The sequence below is a fragment of the Argiope bruennichi genome, chromosome 8, assembly GCF_947563725.1.
Source record: "Argiope bruennichi chromosome 8, qqArgBrue1.1, whole genome shotgun sequence".
Lineage (NCBI taxonomy): Eukaryota > Metazoa > Arthropoda > Arachnida > Araneae > Araneidae > Argiope > Argiope bruennichi.
The window spans coordinates 127,258,251-127,282,285 of NC_079158.1; the positions used below are offsets into that span (position 1 = coordinate 127,258,251).

Genomic DNA, 24,035 nt, shown 5'->3' on the forward strand with positions numbered 1-24,035 from the left:
TTTCTCGCCAAAGAAAAAAAAATAATTTTATTCAATCGGCCATTAAATTTTCTCTCGACTTTCGATAAAGGAATTGTTTTCGGACGTATGCTTTTCCTCAGAATTAAATCTCGCATTACCATGGTAAAAAAATCTGAAGCATGGGAAAACATTTCGAGACTTTTCCCCCTTACTGCGTGGGTTTGTAGCTTCCTAAAAAAGCTTCCTTCCTGTAATCCGAAACGGGAAGCTTTTTCGCTATTGTTATTTTCAACTAAGTCTTTTCTTCGAAGGCGTCAAATTCGTCGAAAAACGGTTTGTATTCCAAAGCATTAGAATCGAGAAAATATTCGAAGGATGGAATCCTCCATAATAAATTTTATATAAAGCTTTAAATCTTAATTCTTATTTCTAAATTCTACGTCGTAATGTATTGTTTCTTTTTAACGTAACGTTCATTCCTTTAAATATTTAAAGAAATAATTTTCCCTTTGAAAGCACGTAATAGAAGTCTCAGTTGGTTTTACAAGAAGAATCAAATCGATTTTATTATTCATTGGAAAGCAAACACGTTTTTATTTCCTCGAATACAAATGACACAAAAAGAAAGCAATATAATTGTAAAAAAATAAGAAATCGAAATGGTGATGAATCTCTTCTTTTCAGATCTCCCTGAGGCTGGAAAACGCATTTTTAGAATGAGGACCATCTGTCTGTCTGTACACCATAACTTAAAGACGCTCTGAGTTAGGCTTGTGAAATTTTGCATATGGTCTTTGCATTAAATTGGTTGATTTTTACCAAACTTTGAACGCAATTCATTCATGAAGAGCTAGATAGATAAAGTTTCAATTCACAAATTTAACATCTGAAATACAGATTTTTATTAAATGTTGCACCAAATCTTGCAAATATTTGACTGTCTGTCTCACTCTACTTTTGCCTGCATGCAAATGCAATAACTAAAAAACACAATGATTTAAATAAATGAAATTTAATGTTTGATCTTGTGACGACAATTGTAGTTCTTTGTCAATTTCTAATTTCAATCAGTGGGGAAAATGTCATTCCATGTATAACAGTAACACCACACACAAGGAATTCATACTTGGGTATGAGTTCCTTGTGTTTCTTCAAAGACATATGACAGGCATTAGTCTCCAAAGATCGCACTCACATTCACTTGAAAGTTTAGCAGCAAGATGAGCTGACATCTTTATGAATTGTCTTAAGAATCTTGTTCTTTCAACATATCATCAAAATATGCATTTAATAATTCTTTACATTCTGATATAAAATTATTGCGCAAAATTCCTCTATTTCTGGTCTTCCTTATAAATTTTGGGACGATCATTATATATTTGGGACGATTTGGGAAAAAAAGATTTAAACACTATTCTCGTGCTTTTTTTAAAATTACTATGCCGAATTGTGCCTTTTTATTTCTTCTCATTTTCCGTTTGTTAATAATAATTCATGTCGAAACCTTCACTGGTAATTCCATAAGAAGTTAATATAAAACAATGCACTAGCATCCATTATGGTTGATACATGATATATCATAAAAAATTTCCTTATTGATTACTCCTATTCTAATTTTCTAATTGCTGCTTTTCAAGATTAGATCAATTCTGATTTCAACTTTAACATTAAAACTCTAAAGTAATTTTAAATGTTAAATTAATTTTGCTAATAAGTGGCATTCAGTAGCTGTACATCATGTTTATATTTCCTGATAAAATTATTCAGATATCTATTTTTATAAATATATTTTAACAGCTCAAATTTTCTTTTTCGAAATACATGTTCTACTATGGAATCAAATAATCATCTTAAAAGCATCTATGAAATATTTGAAATTACAAGAAGACAAAGACATCCCATTTATTTGTAACCAGAGATCAGCTGCCAAAAATCTTTTAATTATCGTTGCAAAAATCATTTATTTGCTTAAGCAGATATTTCATAATGAAAGTATGTTTGAGGATAAACATCAATAAAAGTTGTCTCATAGGAAATGGTTAGGATATTTGAACCTAACATATGATTACAGAAAAAGGATCTCCGAAATAGACGCAACTTTTCCCCCAATTATCTCTCCTCAGAATACTTACGCTTGGTAATTTGACGACGATTCTTCCGTCAAGTGTACTGAATCCTACATTTAAAATATAACGATGTGGTGACATTGCTGTACGAATTTTAAATTCCTTATAAACAACCGAATTTTTTTAGAACTGTTTGTATAAAACATAAATAGAAGGTTGATTTACCTGAAATGCAAATACAGGAAAAGTCATTCGATCATAAATGCGACAAAAAAATTAAGAATAATATCTATTTGTTTAATATCCTAATTATAATATTATATTCAGTTCCTCACAAAATTTCTCTCAAGTTCAACGTGCTTTTTTTATCATTCTAAAATAAGTATAAACTAATGAAATAAAATGATAATAAATATTATTTAAACATAAAATGCTTGAAAAATATATAGGAAACAGATGAATTATTTTAAACATTTGTTAGCATGATTATTTCCATTAGAGTGCTCTTTGCATTCTTATTTTATCTGAAATTTCTATAAAGAAGAGTATAGAAATGAAATGAAATCTAAAATGTGTCGATGTTATGTCATATCAACTATTTGAATTTCTATATCATTAGCATAATATGTGTTTTCATCCTTATGTACACTTTATTCGATTTTTAACGAGCTTTTTTACGAGTTATTTAGAGAATGCAAAGAATTTTTTTAAATTAAATAAAGTAATTATCTTTTTTAAATTCAATAAAAAAGTTTAAAATATTAATTAAATTATTTCTGTTATTAATTAATTTTTTTTTTCAAATTAACTTCAAATAAGTTTTTAAAAAATTATTTATTAAGAATATAATGACCTGTAAAGTGGTAGGTAAAGAGATATAAATTACTTGAAACCTATCTTATTTCATGGCGCTTAAGCTAAAGAGTTTTCATTTGTATATTTCATTTACAAATGTAAAATTCTTCATCAGTTTATATTTAAATCGGTGGCCAGATAGCATATTGCTTTAATAAATTAATGTTACTTTTCCCAAAAAATTGATTTTTGTATTTTGGAGTCTCGCACATTAACGTTCAGAAGATGAACAAAATGCCATGTATAACATTGGCGAAGCCTCCTACAGTATAAAGTCAATAATTTATTTTTTATGATATAATAAAATACAAAATGTCACAAAAAGTAACTAGTTTTTTGCTGTCATATAAAAGTCATGTTATTTTGAAAGTGACTTATTCGTATGTCGTTTGAAAAAATCATTCATATGACATTTTGAAAAAAGTGACTTATAATATTTTTTAATATGAGTAAAACGTAATCATCAAAATCCTTGTCATTGTTTGAAGAAATATTACTTGTATAAACTTATTTGCATAAATCTTCATTAAAATGTCTATTTCATATGAATAAATGCATGCACATAGGGATAGTGTATGTTCATAATTTATTTTTAATACATATTAGTTATTATTGATATAATCCTTAATAAATTTTATAAAATAGTAGATATTCTTCATCATCCATTTTAGAATCTTTTTTGAATAATAATTTAACTGGCAAGAAAGCATTTTCATTGATGAAAACATTAAATCTGGGAGAGAGTTCTTTGAAGAGATTTCTTGACGATATTTTATCTTCTGGAATAAAGTATTCTGGAAACCAGTAATCCGACTGAAGAACTATCTTTCCATGGTACCAATAAATCATTTGCTTAGGTACCAAAGAGTTTAATAGAAAGTCAAGGATGTAAAAGGAAACTCATCTGGATATCATATTACTATGCTCTTGAACGGCATATAAATACCAAGCGGAAAAGAGGTGATTTTTACCTACATCGACGAACACATATTATAGGCTATATTTCTGGAGCTTTCAAAAAACGTCCCATCCTTTTGTCTAGACATCCGAACACTTTTCCGTCAAAGAACCAACAGCAGAGAAGAATGAGACATTGTTATTGCCTCCCGAAATAACTTCGGTGAAAGATCCCCGATTCCTTGTGCTCAGATGAGTTTTCTATCTTGAGGAGCAAATGCCGAAGAGTTTCCTTTTTCTCATGCAAGAATACATGACAGGGATCTTTCAGCGGATAGACATAAAATGGCCGAAGGAAGCTTGTTATTAAACATGACTAGCTCTTTAAATTTTCCATTAGGATGTTTTGAAAACGTGTGTCATACTACAAATGATATTTCAACGTGCTTTCATGGAAAAGTAACATTTACCTGTGAATTTGTTGAAATGGTAAATAGGAAATGAGCATAAAAAAAATTCGTTTATCAAATTGTAAGGTGTGCTTTCTAAATTGAAATTTAAAGTAAAACATACGAATGTATTAATACGAGAAAATATTTTATTTTCAAATTATCTAATAAAATTTCCATAGAACAAAAAGTAATATAATGTAAAGTAATACCAAAAAAAAACTCCTATTAATAAAGATGTAAGAAATTTCATATAATGTATTAAGTATTATTAGTTTAATTATTAACGATAAACTTCCTTTAGAAAAAGAATAAAAATGATCCGAATGAATAGTTAAAAAACAACATTCAGCACATTTGAAAATATACCAATGGATATGGATCTATGATATCGCTTTCATGCAATATTACACTCCAAAGAAAAGAGAGTTTTGCAGATTGCTCGAAGAGATGTTGATAGGATACCGAATCAGTGATGCCCAGCCTTTATGATAAACTAAGCTAACATTTGACGATGAATTTAACAACTTTTATCACACAAATGAAAGATCTTGGGAAACTTGGGATATCTCTATTTGGGTTCGAGATTTGTAGTTTTCTTTTCAAATATTCGATGCCTTATTACGAAAGCCATTCAAGGGAAAATATACCAGAGGAGTTTTGCGCGAATTCTATCTTTGAAGCATTTATCTCTAGCGATTTCTTTCTAAACACTTTGTACTGTTGAAAGTTTTTATTAACTATCTGCGACTTGTACTTTGATGATTTCTGTAAGTGTTGCGTTTCCTTACACTTTGGTTGTTTTGTCACTTATGTTTCGTGTTTTCTTGTAAAATAAATGTGCCTTTATCCGCCATTGAACTTGTAGAAAATTTTTGTGTTTTATGCAATGATTATTAAATTAGCTTTTGAAATTTAAATGTAGTCCATGCATAGTTATTTCATAAAGAGAACAGAACATAAGAGATGAATTTTTGTTATTATTATTATTATTGGGCTTTACATCAGGCTTTCGATATATATTGCAGCAAAATTTAAAATCTGTAAAGAATTTCATAAATCCAAAACAATTACACAATTTTATTAAACTAAGCTTGTTTCAAATTATTAATCATTTACTGTATTTTCTTTATGCAAATTTTTATACACAGATTTTTCAGGGAAAAAAAATGCTCTTTTTGTAAGTGCGGTGAGGCTGTTTGGAAAAAGAAGTATCTGTCAAATTCAAGTATTACGAGATCCGTTCCATATTACTATAAGCAGCCATTGTATTGCTTCACAATAAGTCATTAATATAACTAATGACTAATCGTCAATATTTTTCTTTAAAACATTCTTCCTAGTAAGCTGGCCATTAAAGAAATAATAAACAGTACTAATATTAAAGGACCTCAATGATTAAAATCGCTAAATTTCACACAATTTTCACTATTTCTGTAAAAGGAATTTTAATTTTTAACCCTTAAGTTCCAAATGCATGCAAAAAAATTTAAATAATGAAACCTAAGAATATCGAAATATGTACGTTAAACAAAAGCAAAAAAATTTATCAAAATATTTGATAAAAAAATCATAAAAAACATATAAACTTAATAAATATAACATCACAATTATTTAAATAATTACGTACTATGATTCAAATAGTAGTCTACCATTCATTTATTTTTTCTACTCATATTTCATAAATAGCCTATAAAGTTTTGAAAAGTCTCTTGTGGTATTGATACTTACAGGAATAAATCTATAATTATTTACTCAAAACATTTTAGCATCATCATCAATTATATATAAAAAAAGTATACCTGAATAATAAAAATTAATAACAAAGTTACTGAATTCCTCAAAAACAAATTAACCGAACAAAAGTTTATGATTTCCAAGATTTCTTCCCAAGTATTCCATAAAAATATTACAAGAAGTTTTAATGATAGAGATTTAAGACCTGAAAAATTTAATATCCTACTAACTTATAAGAAATTACCACTGCATAAACATTAGCTGTATTTTCAATGAAAAAAATATTTCTCAAAAAATAAAAAGCATCTTAGAAGGAATTTGTTAATTATCCCTACTACCTCGTTGCAAGCACTTTTGTTTTGAATCAGATATATTGACGGCTTTATTATATTTCATGTTAAAGATTTTAATTCAATTAACAATGCTATTTATCAAAATAAACTCTTCAAAACCAATTACTGTTAAGATCCAATAACTTATTTAAATCTAATTGTAAATGAAGCAAAAATTGATATTTAAACTAAACCAAACGACATATAAAAGCAACGAATTTTAATTTAACTTAATATGTATAATAATAATTCATACAAAATTTACAAAAACACTGTTATAAATCAACTTATAATTAATAAAACATACAACAATATATATTCTATCAACACTCAAATGAATCATTTAAGAACCTTATTATTAATAATATCTCTCCCTCATCCTATAAGCAAATAAATTATTTATTAATGGCTTAACTTGCTTCAGGACCGGAGACGATTCTTAGAGCTTCTGAATCAAAATCGCTTCCAAATTCAATTGTTACTGTCAGTTAATGGAGGCTCATCCTAACCTGCAGTAGGTAAGGCATAATATGGACATTTGGAATAGGAATACCTCGCAAAAATCCATTGCTCATACAACACACAAATTTGCATCTAAGCCAAAGACCAGAACTGACCTTCGAATGCATCGAAGGCACAATTAAGCTTCGAATTCTCAATTTGTAGAAGATCAGGTTCAAAGCTGAGGTGCGTTTGTGGTATTTTTGGCATCATGAATTGTGTCCTCTAATTTAGATGACCAAGAACGCGAACTATCATACTAATTTAAACATTTTAGGGGATTAAGTGTTTGCCTTCATTTAATATCTTCATCATGAGCCCCATTTTTCAACATGACAACAAAAAAATATAGAGGACTGAATTGGTGGCACAACTGAATGGTGTGATCAGCACACACATATCCCATCATACCTCGACTGGCCTGGAAAATCGCATAATCATAGATTGACTAATCTGACCCGCCCGAAGGTGCAAGGAAGAATCTGAATGACCGGACCGCAGCAACAGCAGCACTGGCAGGAACTGTAGTTGAGTCCTAAGGGCCATCACTCGCCACGGAACAAACCTTCTCTAAAGAAGTATGTCCCGTCATTTTTTTGTCCAATAAGCTTATCACCGCATGCCTCTTTTTAAAACGAAGCTACCTCTTTGATTAAAAATTATTTTAATCAAATCCTTACTTTTTCTGGAATAATTGATTTGTATACTACGTGGAAAATTAATTACCTATTTCTTCAAAAAAATGATAAAATGTTCAGTAACATTTTCTCAAATGAAAAAAATTTGATATCATTAAATAATCCCTCTTAACAAACAATGAGCCTTACTTTTCCATGGAAGTTATTAACTTTCGAATTTTGTAATTTTTTTCCATCATTTAATGGGATAATTTTTCCTTTTTCCCTCACCCTAGGGGCATTTTTTTATTTCCTTTTTTGTTTTTGAAACCAATTACGCACGAAATAAGCGTTTTCTTTCTTCGCTATATCCATTCCACCGTTTAAATTAATTTTAATTAAATTTCTTGTACACAACTTGATATTCCCTATTCCCTCAAAAATAGTATTATTGAGCATCAAATTCTCAGAACATTGAAGTTCGTTTTATTATCCTTTTTTTTACTTGACACCCATTGATCATGTAATGTATATAAAATATGCTAAGTCCAAGGTCTCCTAGAATCATTAAAAATGTAAATTTTTGTTTAATATTTCTTTTAATCACATGATGCTTTTGACAATATCACAACTTCGTCATAATTCTGAAAAAAATTATTCGATAATTAAATTGATATAATTAAATATTTTTTTTATTTTTCATTTTAAAAGGGCAGAAAAAGGAATATTTTGAAATATTATTCAAGATCTTTATACACAGTATTATTATTCTATCTAATAATATTATAATAATGAATTATCGCAGGATATCACCGAAATATTGCTTAATTTTTAAGTGATTAAAAATTAAAGAAAACTTTTGGAAATAAATTATTCCGAGAGGCATATTCACACCTTAGTAAGTTTGTTTCACATTAGGTAGTTAAAAATTCAGCTTTTCGTATTGGATATCTTCAACGTTAGTTCTTGCAAATATTCTATGATTTTAAATAATGTGATTAAATCTGAAGGAAAAGCGCCCCAACTAATTTTTTTTTCATTTTAATAATATAAACGCAGTTAGTAAATAGAAAATATGTCTTTTCCTATGAGATAAATTTCACATTTAATGTTAAACAGATGAAGATAACCGATTTTCTGATAACCGATAAACAGATGAAAATAACCGATAACCGATTTCATTCTCCCAAGGTCACTGTAAGACTACTTAAATTAATAAGACTATAAGACTATTTAAGTTAATAAGACTATGACTATTTAAATGAATATTGCAAAAAAAATTTCTAGTATAAGTTCCTGCAAACACGAATTTATTTTAAAAAATAAATAAATATATATATATAAGGGATGTTTTTCTTAAAGAAAGGAGAGGGTGAGACCGATGTACTATAAATTAATACTTGATAAAAAAATTTAATTTACTTATGATTTTTTCAATAGGACCTATATTATTTAACCATTATTTTCACATCTAAAAAGTAGTGAGAAGTGTTGTTTATTTCTAATTAAACAATTTTTTATAATCTGTAAGCATTTTAGTTTTATTTCATCATTTTTTAAATATTTTCGTAGGAAAGGAATATACAAACAGGAAATGCGATAAACACGACTCCGTCTAAATCTAAGAGATTAAGAGCCTCATTTCACGGATCCATGATGAATTACTCTTGTGCAGAATGCCTTTAAAGTTAAATATTCTTTCGCACTGCCCAATGGCTTTCCAACTACTTCGATTGATAATGAGAGTAGTTTTAATGAAGCCTGGTTTGGTTGTTAAAGTGCTTAACAGTAATGGAGGTTTCCTAGCCTTAAATGAATAGTATTAATCGACAAATGTAGTTGAAATAATCGCAATTTGTTCAAAACACTTTAAATGAGCATGCTTTGTATTTTGAAAGCTATTTCTAATCGAATGGAATTGATTCGATAGTTTTGAAAATATGCCATTTTCACTCCTTTCATAATTCACTTCTGGGTAGTTTCTCAGGTATTTAACGCCGAATTAGAAATAAATATAAATTTTGTTATATTATACGCCTATTATTAATAAGAAGAAATTTTGTTGTATTTTGTTATTTTATTATATTGTTGTTATATTTTCTTATATTGAAGCAACAAACAATCTCATTAAAAACGTAACTTCTAATGATTTTCTCATAAACTTTGGCAATATAGAGGTTTTAATAAGACAAAGTGTATCTATTTTCTAACACATTCCACTTTTTCACAACTAAACATATACTTTCTACTTTATTCATTTTGGTTTTTTAACTCAATAGATGGCTCTGAGATCTTTCGATTTATTTCTTATGTTGACGAGGCACTTTGACCAAGCATTATAGGCGTATGCAGCGGAATATATACAGGCTGTTTCAACACGGGAAGGATTGAATTTAGTTTCACGTTGTGGGTCTGCATTGACAGGTTTATTTTCTTCACAAAGTTTTTAGAATTTTTACTTTCAATTGGTATGTTCCTTGATTTTATTTTTTATTGATGTTTTTTGGTTTTATGATAAAATGGTCTTTTAGTAGTTTCATTTGATTCTATTTTGCTGTGGACTACTTAGATTAATTTTTTAAATAATATTTTGCTTATTATCGTGTACTTTATTATCTTTGATTTTATGATACTATCTCCAAAACCTCATTTTCTTGGTATTTTCGGGTCACGTGAAGTCAATATTTTGGAGAAAAGTCAGACCCCCTCACAGAAAAAAAAATCCTGATTTGAAGCCCTGCCTGAGGGTGAACCTTGAAAAAAGTCTTCAGGCCGGATTCATCATTTTTTTTTGTTCCATTTTTGAATTTAATTTATTATTTACTTCTAATTTGGTTAAGTTCATCTGTGTTTCAGTTCTAGCAACATTATCACTCTCTTAAATACAATGCATCTTTTATTAGTTTTTGCTCAAGAAATACTGACTTTAATTGAATTTCATAATGATTGCTTTTTTGGTTGATAGTGTCTTTAATACCGTTTCATTCATTTCATGCGAAAATAAACCGTATTTTATCCACTAAAATACTTTTAGATGGATTTCATTCGTGCGTTCATTTAGGAAACGGGTCATTTCCTAAGATTCAGCTCTCATCTCGTCGAGCATGCGTTGACTACATATATTTAATAGAATTATTCTTAAATTCTTTTTAAGAAATGTCAACATTGACATTGAACAATTAAAAAAAATTGATGGGCGGCCTTCTTTAAAAGGAAAGTTCAAAATGTTTAAAGTTAGGAAACGCTCTTTCTCAAGTGAAGAAATGTTGTTTTGAAGTGAAATACTTCGAATTCCACTTCATCAGTGAAGAAATAGGAGTTGTGATACCAAGCACTATATCTACAGTCACTTTAGGAACGATTTATATTATTGAAAAAAAAAAAAAAAGAACAAGACAATTCTCCTTCTTTTATTTCAAATCCATAATAAAGTCTTGTCTACCAAAGAAAGCTTTCAATCTATATTTTTAAAAACACGGAGGACATCAGAAAGCTCTACCACTCATAAAAACCAATTGCAAAGAATTCTACATTGAAGTAATGTATGAGTGATGCACAATTACAAGAAACGAATCATCTGGGCAACTAATCTTTCTCTCTCACTTATCTTGTTTTTTAAATACCCGGGGGGGGAGCGTTTCATAATTAAGGATAAAAAGCTTCCGGCATTTTTTTTTTTTTTTTTTTTTTTTGTAGCTAACTTTGTCGTCTTTCCCTACAAATGCATTTTCATTCCACAATAATATTACTTTTACAAATATTAAGGCTAATTTTTCATGTCAGGTAATGTTCCTCTTGAAGATGCTGCATAAATTATTTTTGCCTATAACTTTATAGAATTTCTAAGGTTATTTATATGCTTCCTTTTTTTTTTCTCCCACTTTTCTAAATTCTTTGATGTGCTTTTTAAGTAATTTTCAACCAAATTATGGTTTATAAGTTGAACTCAAGTCAATTGACAAGTAGTTTTCAGTTGTTGAACTTATAATTAATTTTATGTTAGAGTAGAGCAACTTCTCATGTGAGCTTATTTCTAAGTATATTTATTTCAGTTCAAAGAAAGTTTAATCAAATTTTTGTTTGTTTCTTCATAGCTTTCAGAATTTCTTGGACAATGCAATCATGTTATTTAATGACGAATGGTGAGATACCGATTTCATTGACTGTTTTACTATGAATTTCAACGGGAATTTCTGGATTATCTTGGTATGACTGTTTTCCTAATTTTATTTTACTTTTTTCATTTCCTGACTGTACTCCCTGAATTCAGTTACTGGCTTTCCTGAATTCAGTTACACTAAATGTATATGTGCTGTATCAAAATTTGTTACCCTAACCTGTGAAAATGTGGCTTGATCAGCTTCATTGATACACTCGTAACCAGGCAGGTTGTCAGTTCGAATCTGTTTGCCAGCGAATTGTCCAAGCATTTGCTCCGTGATTATTTCTTTTGTGTTGTCTCTGTTTTCTTACAAATTAGTTGTTCCAGTAATTATTATAGTTATTATGAAATGTAATTGCATCTTTCTAACTATGAGAAGTTCCAGATGTTTCGTTAGCTGTTAATTGAATTCTATTTATAATTATCTGAATTTGAGATGAGTGTTTTTTTCTGTCTGCAATGAATTCCTGATAATTCATCTACATGACATGCATGTTTGCGTTATGTACTTAACGAAATCAAATTGCCATTTTCATGTACTTCTGTCCAAATGGCAATATTTACAAGGTATGCTATAGCTCCATTTGAACGCTATTCTCCGAACACATGAATCAACTTTTAGAAACTGAGATAAAAATAAATAACTTTTACAATTGTATTTGTGATACAGAAGCTCTCTTTTGTGTAGATTTCAAAGGAATTTTAATGTGACATATCATATCAGCGTTCAGATCGTTTCCTTAACTGTGCTGTTGCCTATTTCTCAGTGACATTTGTTTAAATGTTGGCAATGAGTTGTAATACCACATGCTGCCTCTCCAAGTGAGTAGTTAGGGCAGTTTCAGTGCGTGTCCCACAGGAAGAAAGTTGTGTCACTGCGAGATGGGGCCAGAAGGCTTTTTTGGGGGGGAGAAGGGGATTTATGATGTGACCCCCCCTGAAATTTGATTTTAATTTGAAATTCCTTATCGCTTCTCGGCCTTTTGGCTAAGATCAGTGTAGTCGCGTGTTTTCGAGCTCATGCATTTTGGCCAAAAAAATGCGGAAATAATGGTACCAGCTTCATAATTTTTATATGTGCGTGTGCAATTCATCGAGATCTACGTCTACATATAATTGTTGTGGTGATTATCCAATTAATTTCGGTGTTTCTTGTAAAAAAAGTGCAGACTTAGACATTTTCGCGCCAAAAATGAAGCCCATGGAGTAGAAAAAAGTTGTTTTCGACTTGAATTCCACAAGAAAGTGCGGGTTTCTTGTTGGATCCCTATTCTGGAGTAAATTCTGCGTCGATTGGTGTCTTCAAAACCACTTTTATGTGAAACTTGTGTTTTTTAGTGCAAAAAATGTGTTTTTCTTCTTCCTCTATGTTGAACTCCCATAGGAATGATTTTGGATTAATATAAATCGGGAGACGTGCCGGGTGAGTACACAATGATTTTATTTCCATAGAGATCTTTTAATTCCGATCATTTTGGTACAAATTTCATGTATTTCGGTGCAGTAGATCGGGAGTTATGGTAATTTTTGTGTTTATGTGCTATCCGCCTGGTAACGATGCCATGTTTACATCACGCAACGTGCGCTATCTTTATCAGGAATCGGCACAGTTTTTAATTTATTTTGTGTACTTAACTTATGTTTTTGCATTATTTTTCACTTGCATAATGTGTATCATTTTACGGGCTATGAGATGGTATTTTTATTTTTCATTTCTTTAAGTGTGTTTTATTTAGCGATTTGTATGAAAATCTTAGCACGTGGTCTCGTTTCCAAGTTGCGTTATTTTTCTTGAAATGATAATTATTTTTGTGTATTTTATATTTAAATGTGTATTTAATGTACTTTAGTGTATTTATTTTGTGTTTTTTGTGCGGATTGGGATGGATCGAGTTGGATTTACATCACTCGATGCCCCCGATCCATCCCACGTGGTCTCGCGGAAATTTTGTCTATTTTCATTTAATATTTATTTATTTTTGTGTTTAATGCATTCTCATAGCCTTCTTATTTAACCTAGTTTAGTTATTTTTGGTTTATTGCGCGGATTGAGGCAGATGGAGTCGGATCAAATTTGATTGCTTTCCCCTTTCGTTAACGAGAGAGCTAATCTTAGCGATCCGTTGCGGAATTGGCAGGATGCAATTGAATTTGTTTCTTTCTCAGTTTCCTTTCCCCCAATAATTTGAAAACCTATATGGTTATATTCTAGATCCCTTTAGGCGTGTTTTCATTTATTTTTTATATGTTTTGAGTTAAATAGGGGGATACAACTAATGCTTTTCCTCGCGTCTTTAAATGTAAACAATAGTAGCGGAGTGCAGATCCGAGATTAAACGCTCGGATTTCTCTCCTATTTTAATTATTTTTGAAGAATTTTTTACATTAATCTATCGCGGGAGATAGTCTTAATGGGTGCGGAGTGGTTTTAATGTGGATTGTTGCCTAATTTTCTTAAAATAGTGATTTTTCTCCTTTTCTGGCTGTTGACCAATCACAGCGCAGGATGACATTCTAGTAGGTGCAGGTGATAGAGCGTGGAGAAACGATACGTTTTGACGATTCATTCCCCCCCCCCCTCATCCCTCTCTGTTTGTTTACTTCTGTCCGCGTGGTTGTGTTAATTCTGTCATCCTGTTGTTTTGATGTGTTTGCGATGGGTTTAGTACTGTTTTTATCACTCGCGTTCCCTTTTTTATCTCCGTTCCTTATTTTTGTATGTGCCTGTTTAATGTGATAGCTATGTACGTAATTTTTTTTAATTTTTCTTACATGTTTTTTTTTTTCTTGGAATATTGTCCTCTCAAACTTGTTGGTTTGTGAGAATTCTGTGTTTTGTTTCAGGTCACTAAATGCATATTTTTTTATGTTTTTCGCTTTTATTTATTCCGGTATTATTATTATTATTTTCTGTTTGTGTGTGTTTTTTGTTTCAGTGGGGTTTGGTAATTTGTTATATGCATTATATCTCATTTTTAACTGGTTATTTCTCCCACTGTGCCAAATTGTTTATTTTATGTGATTCTTTTTTATTTGAGTACTGATCTGTGTCTAGCGTTACTCAATTATGCTTGCGTTCCTGATCTCTGCATCGTGTACAATGCTTCCTCATTATCTTATTTTAATGCCTTGTCGGAGAATTTGTTTAAAATATTTAAATTTTTGTCTTTTAAGTTGATAAAGCTTCCCCCTTTGTTTTAAGATTGGACTTACTCCCCCTCCCAACCTTTTGTTTGCTCTCTGATTTTTACTTTTACCTGTTAATTTTTGTTTTTTCTTATTATTTATTAGTATTATTTTGGTTCTTTTTTTTGTTTTGTTTCTTGTACGGTATATCTTAATTTTCTTTTATTTTTTAAGCTTAATCTTAATTCAACCTTAATTGCTTGTTTTTTTTTTTAATTTTGGCCTATTACTCTTGCTTTGGGGTTATTTTTTTTTTCTCCTCCTTGAAAAAACCGTTCATTGGTTCTATGATTAGCTGTTGTGTAAAACCTTAAGTTTTAATTTAACGTCTGTTTTTATGGTGCCAAGATGATCGGTCTTGAAGGGTCTCTGTGCAGGTTTTGAGAGTGATGGAGTGGGCAAGTTTTCCCCCACCTTCATTTCCACGTCCCTAGTAGGTTCTTCCCACCCTAATTGTTTGTCTTAACTTTTAATTGGTAAAAATTTACTGTACGGTCACCCTTGGCGACTTTTTCAAAATCTCGCCAAAAGTCGCCAAAATGGCGATTTTTTGTATAAACGAGATTTAAAGAAAACAGCGTAGTGAAAATGTTGCCTGCGGAAAAAAATGAAATGGCGGCCAAATCGCTGAAATCGTTAATAATGAACAATAAACATGTATGACGAGTTTGTATAAACGAGAAACAAATCGCTGAAATCGTTAATAATGAACAATAAACATACCTCTCTCCTATTAGCCGCTATCGCTCGACTCCTCACTCCCTTCCACCTCACTCCGCCTTTATTTTGATGACGATGTTCCGTCTTCCGGCTCCTTGTCGGCTCTTTGAGGAGGGTAAATGCGGATGATGGAGTCGACAAAGGCCATGAACTTGTTACACATGTGCCTGTTTTTTTTGCGCCACACATACTCGGCTAGATAGTAATCGAGCTGTGTTTTTGCTTTGCTAGCTGGTATAGCGCGTTTTACTGCCCCCCACGTTCCTTCAATGGTATTAGTGTGGGCACCTGTATCCGGGTCCTTGAAATTCACACTATGGTTAACCTTCAGATGCACGAAGCCTTCATCAGAAAGGCAATCGTAGCTCTTCCAGCAGTCTGAAATTATTATCGAACCCGGAAGAATATACTCATTTATAACACTTAATAAAGAATCAGTCGTCCTATCATCCACAACTTTCATAAAACATTTGCCCGTCTCGCGCTCAACTCCCCCAAACACCCATTTACCTTCCACACGTTTTCCCCGATTAAATTTACGTTTTCCAAATTTACTTTCATCTATCTCAACAGTCACGCCGCTTCCACCCACTTTCATACTACTTTCAATCATCTCTACCACACAAACCTCACGACAATAAGAACGATAGTCACACACAGTCTTAAAAGAACATTTACTTTCTTTCATATTGAAATCAACCTTACTCTGAGTCACCCACAAATATACCTGAACTAAAATCTCATTCAATGTCATTCTACTCAATTCAAAAAAAGAACCCTTTCTCACACTCCTTTTGACGTCATGCATTTGTCCTTTCACCTTTGATTTACACCTCCATTCAAAACCATCACTTATATCATGCCTTTCAACCAATTTGATGTCCTTGCCACACTTACAACACTCATATTTATTCGCAATCAAACCCGCTTTCATACAAAATTCAAACGTCTCCTTACCTTTATCTAGTCCATACAAATATCTTAAATTAACATTCTCATCATACCACATAACATCATTCTCACCAAACATTCTCGCACTTACCTCAGACATTCCCCATGCAGCAGCCATCACAAAAAAATCCAAATAAAAGAACGCGGGAGCTGAAGATTGAAAAAGCACACGTGCAACGTGGTCAAACGAAAATTAAATAATGGCGTCTGGACATTCAGTTGACCAGTTGACCAATAGGGTTAATGCAATTACCCTATTATAATTAGTTGTCGGTCGAATGGGGGTTGCCATATAGAAAGATTTATCGCCAATCTAAAAAAATCGCGCCAAGGGTGACCGTACAGTAAATCTGATCCTTTTAATTTGTATTTCCGCTTTAAAAAAAAAAATCCTCCCCCGGTCTTTTTGTCTGCGTTTGCATTTAACTTTTTTTTGTGTTCCCTTTTTTTTATTTTTTAAATTTTATTTTATTTTTTCCTGCGAATATGCTATATGGTTAACGCTTAGTCCAGTAATCTGTCCCCTTGCCTTGTTTTTAGTCACACAGTCCTCCCTTTCGACCATTTTGTCTTAATGATTATATTTAACTAATCCTCATGTTGCTGCCCCTCACCTCACAGTTGCACTGATTCTTCAGCTCTTCTGTTGTGGCTGAGTTCTGTTTGCAATGGACTAATTTTTGCCATCCTTCTCACCCCCACCACTCTCAGATTCCTATGTCATGTTCACTGTATGTGTGTCTACCTTTTCTCGTTGTGTCTCACCCGGCACTCCCGCGTCCTTAGGTTAGTCCTAGTTCTTGTCTGAATCGTTCTTGTATGTTCAATATGCTGACGCCTTCGAAGGTGTCGGATAACAGTGTTCAATCTAACAGTGATCTGCCTGACTCTGGCGGTCCCTTGACTGCATCGATTATTAGCCCTCCGAAAGCGGCTATTCTGCCTAATGTGTTTTTTTCTCCGAGTGTGGACTCCACATCGTTTGGTTCTCCAACGGGTAAGACCCACTCGATTCCGACGTCGCCTCTGTGTTTCACTCCGAAGTTGTCTGAAGTCGACGCAAAATTAAACGAGGAAGGGTCAGTCTCAGTTCCTTTGTGCGGTTATTCTCCTGAACGCGGAGACAAATCAAGTCCCTCTGCTCTCCAGGATTACCTTAGCACCAAGACCCCTGTCAGTCCTCTTCGTGCCTTATCCGACTTGGCAACGAATGCTGAATTCGGCCACGTCCGTATTACTCCATGCTCTTGACCGACCTCCAGCATTCGGACTCTCCCATATACCGGAGGACGAGGGCTCGACTAGCAGCTAAAAACAGCGAGGAGCAACACTCTTCGCCTGTTCTACAGGGAAACAGGCCAATCCCTGCCTCCCCGGTGTCTCCCATGTCAAATGGCAGTGTCACTGGGGATGATATAGCGCCTGGTCTTCAACTTGTAGACCCCCTGCCACCGCTCAGTTCAGAAATTTTCGAGATGATGTCTTCTAGCTCAAGTGGGACTAGGTCTCCTCCTCCGGCGTGGCAGGACTTGGTGTCTCCTACGTTGTCTGTGCAATGCTCGCCATCTGGGAGTTTTAAGATCACCCCCTATTGCTCTCCAGACTATGATGAAATCGTAAAGATGATTGGAGGATCTGGCACGGGCCCCCCGACTAAACCGCCGTTTGGAGGGAAAGTGACATGCCACTATTGTGACTTGGTGCTGTCCTCCCCTTGCTCCTGGAGAGTGCACATGAGGGAATTACATATGTTCTCTCCTGCAACTGTCAAAGTGATGAATCCTAATGAGAGGGATCCATTTGAGAGGAGGTTTCACTGCCCCACCTGGGGTGACTCCTTCTTTTTTGAAGCACCATTAAGGAGCCACTCTTGCCACTCTGCCCACCTAGCAAAGGCCAAGCTCCTAAACAAGTTTGATCGTATAGCCACCAAGCCTGATAACGATTTGTCTCCTCGCCCAGGCACTTCGTCCAACTCCAGGTCGTTTGCTGACGCTCTGTCTGGTTCGAGTCCAGTGGCTGGTAGGAATGTTGGCCCACTTCCTCCCTCGCCGTAGCACAAGTGTTTAAAGTGTGGCCTCGCTTTTACCTTCGCTGCTTCACTGGATGCCCATGACTGCAGGAGCTCTGTTTTTCCGAATGTAAACAGGCCCTCTCCTGGGTGGAAGTGCCCCCACTGTTCCTTCCTTGCCAGGAAATCCGGTGGACTACGATACCACCTTCACATCAAGCACAGGAACGTTAAGACTGGCCCTGTTTATTCTGACAAAAGAAAAGTCTCCCCCAGCTCTGTGTCTGTCGGTCTTTCTCGCACCAAGCAATCTGCGCCCATGAAGCCTGGTAATATGACTACGAGACACCCTACACCTCCTACCATCCCAGCGAGTAATTCTGGTGTAGCGGATAGTAAAGCCAGTTGTCCTTCTCCTCCTTCAAGTCCTCCTGCTCCAACATCTCGCAACACCCCTGTCACGAGATGTCCTGATGAGATCCCGGAGAACACGTGTCGAAGGGGAAACTCTCTGAGCATCCTCTTCCCCATCATGGGCAAGCTTGCCTGTGTTGAGAACGGATGTTTGCGAGAGTTCTCTGGAGAGACGTGGACTTCGGTAAAACAGAGCCTGAAGCGCCATGTAGAGAGAGACCATAGGATTCAGATCCACGCAACTTATTTCTGGTGCTCCCTCTGCTCATCCAGGATTGCAAAGAGCCCTGCTGGACACAGCTGTCTAGTTGGCTCTTCTCCAATCGTACCACCTGCCACACCATATCCATGGGCATGTGTGAGTTGTCCGGCCTCGTTTCCTACTGAGAAGGGGTTGCAAAACCATGTTGCTTCCCACAAGAAGGAGGAGATTCTCGGTAGTGGAACGAGAAAACAAATTTCTATCCCAAGGAGGAGGAGAAGGAGAGGTCGCATACAGGGCCCCACCCCTCCAGAGTCCGAAGATGAAGCTGTCCAAGTTCCTTCGGCCCCTGCCTCCCCCTCTTCTTCCAACCAAAACGCCAGCGCTCATGTGGACGTCCTCACGCCACCGGATACTAATGAGGACAGTGAGAGCAGAATACTGGACCCTTACATCCGAGAAATCAGTCTACTCATCGAGGGCGAGGCAACTGAAGAAGCCTTCCGGTATCTCTGTTCTCTTTCCGACCAGGCAGTGGCGGAAATCCAGTCTGCCATACTACCCGGCCCTGCTCTGCCTGACTCCAACGAGCGAAGACCTGTACGGGCGGTTGACATTGAAGATCCTCGTACCTGTCAATCCCTGTACAGGAGGAACAGAAGAAGGGCAATTCGTGAAATAAATGGCACGAATGGGGAGAGGTGCGATATTGGTCTTCCGGCTCTGGAGGAGTACTTCGCTAATGCCTGGGGGAGCTCTTCGTTTTCTCCTGGATACTACGTCCAAACAAATAGTACAAGAGAGGACCTCTTCTCAAGACCTTTCTCTACCAACGAGATCTTGAGAAAGATCAAGAACGCTGAGAACACTGCTCCTGGCCCAGACAGGTTGACTTACCACCATTGGAGGTCCTTGCCAAGAGCAGCAAAATATCTCTGCACCCTCTTTAATGCCTGTCTACACTTTCAGAGGGTCCCTCCATCATGGAAGGTGTCAACGACGATCCTGTTGCCCAAGTCCGGGGACCTTTCGCTGCCGAACAACTGGCGACCGATCGCTCTGTCCTCTACTATTTACAAGATCTTCACGAAGTGCCTTGCGGCCCGACTGAGCGATTGGTGTGAGAGGTACTCCGTCCTTTCCCACTGCCAGAAAGGCTTTACACCCCATGATGGAGTAATCGAGCACAACTTTGTTCTGCAGCAAAGGCTCGATTCGGCAAGGAAGGGGAAAAAAGATCTTTGCATCGCCTGGCTGGATGTCACTAATGCATTTGGTGCTCTCCCCCACCAGGCGATTTTTGAAGCCCTGGAAGCTGCAGGCGTTGGCCCAGTCTTCACCAACTTGGTCAAAGATATTTATTTGGGGTCAACGACGAAGATCCTCGGCAATGGTGGTATTTCTTCCGACATTAACATCCTGAGTGGTGTCAAACAAGGATGCCCTGTGAGCGGTCTGCTCTTTGACTTATGTGTCGACCCGGCAATTCGGCACATTCAGGGTGACAATGCAAAACACAAAGTCCTCGCATTTGCCGATGACGTCTGCCTGCTCGCCGACTCTCCATCAGAATTACAACAGATGCTAGACAGTATCGGGGACCAGTTTGCCCAAATAGGTCTCCTTGAATCCTGAGAAATCGGTCGCATTCCATCTGCGGGGGAGATCATCTGTCGGTCTCCTACCCTCCCCTTTCACTGTTGGCGGCATTAGGCTTAAGGCAGTGAGTGAAGGGGAGTTTCACAGGTTCTTGGGGAGGCCTGTTGGGTTCAATGCCTGCCCGGATTACTCAAAGCTCAATGATCTGTCCAAGCTTGGGGCAAATATCCTATCATCTGCTCTTGCTCCCTGGCAGAGGCTTGACGCCCTGAAGTGCTTCTTCTTCCCGGCTCTTCAATTCCCAATGAGAACCTCCCAGCTCAAGAAAACCGAATGGGAGGAAATTGACCGTGCGCTGAGGAGGGAAGTGAAGAACACCTTGGGGTTGCCCGAAAATTCGGCGAATGAATACCTATATGGACACAGGAAGACTGGTTCGTGTGGGCTGCCTGTCGCTGCCGAGGAGTCTGACTTTAATCGCATCGACACGGCATTCAAGCTCTTAACCTCTAGAGCGACGGTACGGGCCCGTCTTCGTATACCTGTGGCAAATGACGAGGACTTAGGCTCCTTCCTGTCTGGAACCAGCGTAGCCGAGGTTTTTGACATCTCGAACATCTGGGCGTGTGCCAGGAAAGCGTCCAAGAGGCTGCGGATAACCTGGGAGTTTAGCGACAGTGTCCCCAGATTACTCTACGAAGACTTGACTATCAAGCCCATTGGACGAAGAAAGGTCATCTTTTCGATCCGGGACAGGCTCCGGATGGCCAGGTCTGGCAAGCTCCTTTCGAAACCTGACCAGGGAAAAGCCATGGAATGTGTCGCCCAGTCAGCAGCCAGCTCCCACTTCATCTCCGACGGCGCATACACTAGGTTCACTGACTGGAGGTTTATTCACAAGGCGAGGCTGAATCTCCTCCCCCTGAATGGCACCCAGGCCTGGAAGTCAGAGAATGATCGAGCGTGCAGGAGGTGCAATGATGCCGACCTTGAAACCCTTCCCCATGTCCTTAATCACTGCAAGGGGAGGTCTAGAGGTTGGCAACTTCGCCACAACAACATCGTGGATAGGATAAAGAAAGCCCTCTTGCCAAGGAACACGCTCGTTGCTGAAAATCAGTGTATTGGTCCGGATGGCCTGCGCCCGGATCTGGTTTTCAAGAATGGCCTGAAGATGTATATCATTGACTCACTTGCCCGTTCGAAAACAGGATGAGTGCTTTTGAGGAGGCAAGGCAGAGGAAGCTAGACAAATACATCTCCCTTGCTTCCCATTTCACAAGTCAAGGGTTCGTGGCAAGTGTCATCCCAATTCTTGTCGGCTCACTAGGTGCTTGGGACACCAACAACGACGTCTCACTGAGGAAATTTATGTCTAAGAGTTACCTTCATAAGTTTAGGAAGCTCTGTGTCAGTGAGGCGATCAAGTGGTCCAGAGACATCTATGTGGACATCAATGGCCACCGCCAATTCGAGGAGAACTCTGGGCCACTTGAAGCCCTTGTGCCTAGGGAGCCTGAAATCGACGTCGACTTCGACAACTTTCAACGATAAGTCGCCTGTGGCTTCACTCTTGTGTGTGTGTGTTGTGCGCGTTTAGGCTGACTCCAGGACTTTCCGTCGGACTTGGACGTCTGGGGTCAGCTCTAACTCTAATGTGGACTTCTCACCAAGGAACCAGTATGTCGTTGGCGTCTCTTCTTCTGTTCACATCCATGTCTCCTGAATTGTTGGTTGTTCATAGTTTACGTTTTGTTAAAACTTTGTTAGTCTATAACTGTTAAGTGTTTATAGTTTATGTTTGTTATTGGTTTATAGTTTAGTTTTGTTATGTTATTTATAGTTTATGTTTGTTTAATCTTTATGTAGTTTATTTTTTAGCTGTTAAGAGACGTTAGTCAACGTCGTAAACAGCCCTTTGCTGTCTTACACGTGACGAAGTCTCAAAGAGCAAACGAAAAACTCGCATTAAAGACGTAAGGGAAGCAGGCCTCCGCTTGTCGGACCTTCTTGCACGCCCCACCATCTCCGGATTCTAATAAACAAGTGATCTTTGTGTGTGTTTTGCTCTTATGTCTCACCCGGCACTCCTGTTTGTTCATCTCAAGTCTTGAGTGTGAGTTTTTATCCAAAAATGTCTACACCGAATAAGGTTTCGGGAAACATGTCTTTCCCTGCTACTGCCTCGCTCGTAAGTCCCCCAAAAACTATTGCTCTTCCGAGTGTTGTGCTTCCTCCGCGGTTGCCCAATGGTACTAATGTGGGTCCGCCACTGCCCCTTTCGCCGGACAAAATGTGCATGGGCAACAATCCTTCTGCTCTCGATCGTGTACAGCCTCCGTCTCGTAACTCCGATCTCAGTACAGCCCTGAATTGTCCGGATCCCTCCCAGTGCGATACAAAAGTTCTCTCCGATAGTACTACGTCGTGCTCGGGTCTGGGTACAACTGAAACAAAACCTGGCTCCGCTGTGTGCGAGAGGACCCGTTCTAAATTAGCAGCGAAGAAGCAAATTGAAGCCAGCGCTTCGCCTCTATTGAAACCACAAGCTGTGCCACCTGCTTCTCAACAGAACTCGACGTGGGGTTCCCTGAAACTGCCATTGGGATCCCCTCTTGCCACTGAGGAGTGTACTGACTTGGTCGCAGCCCCTGTGTCTGAATCTCTTCCACTTGGAACGTCCACTACAGCTGGGAACCTCCCCCACGTTGTACCATGTCCAGAGGAGAAGTCGGACAAGGATGCCTGCCTCAAAGCGCACCCTACCGTTCCTCAGTGCCCGGACTTTCTCTGGGTTCTCTTGGTCTGCATAATCTCCCATCTGAGAGTTCTCCCGTCATGGCCCAATCTCCTCCAACATCTCTGGAAGACCAGCTGTTTCTGTCCCCATCTCCTGAAAAACAAGATGTTCAGGAGGTGGTCACCTTAAGTGACAGTCCGCTGGCCAAAGTCCCTGACCTTCCCTCGGAGTGGACGAAGATGTTCTTGGGCTTGTTAAGTGGGCCCCCTCCTGCCAAGGCGTTTGCATCTCTGCCTCCTGTGGCCAAGTCTACTTGTAAATACTGCGAATTGGTACTCTCCTCCCCTGTATCACTCAAATTGCATCTTGAGGAGGTACACCTTATCCGCAGCCCAACGAAATCTGCTGCTCCAGAAGCGCCCACTAGATCCAATCCGGCTATGAGGTTGTTGCCTCAGTTTGTCTGTGAGAAATGCAAGGAGGCATTTCACTTCAAGCCTTCGCTTCTGGCACATCGTTGTCTAGCATCGGCTGACGCTTCCCCCAAGAGTCCCCTGGGTTCAGATCCCCCTGAACAGGCCTCTTCTCCAGCAAAAGCGAAACGTCCTGCAACCTCCACCTCCAGCCAGTCGGTC

General features: G+C 36.9%; 2 protein-coding genes across 2 annotated transcripts; one reads left to right on the top strand and one right to left on the bottom strand.

Annotated features, from left to right (window-relative positions):
- Window positions 1-15,544: 15,544 nt before the first annotated feature.
- Window positions 15,545-16,552, bottom strand: LOC129980770 (uncharacterized). Its single transcript, XM_056091155.1, has one exon. The coding sequence runs from the start codon at window positions 16,550-16,552 to the stop codon at window positions 15,545-15,547; it is 1,008 nt and encodes a 335-aa protein (XP_055947130.1).
- Window positions 16,553-20,964: 4,412 nt separating this feature from the next.
- Window positions 20,965-21,876, top strand: LOC129980771 (uncharacterized). Its single transcript, XM_056091156.1, has one exon. It carries the CDS (start codon window positions 20,965-20,967, stop codon window positions 21,874-21,876), a length of 912 nt encoding a protein of 303 aa, XP_055947131.1.
- The last annotated feature ends 2,159 nt before the right edge of the window (window positions 21,877-24,035 follow it).

Bases quoted from the DNA above. Each gene is read 5' to 3' on its own strand.
- LOC129980770 (XM_056091155.1), bottom strand. From the start codon at position 16,552: ATGGCTGCTGCATGGGGAATGTCTGAGGTAAGTGCGAGAATGTTTGGT.
- LOC129980771 (XM_056091156.1), top strand. From the start codon at position 20,965: ATGAGAACCTCCCAGCTCAAGAAAACCGAATGGGAGGAAATTGACCGT.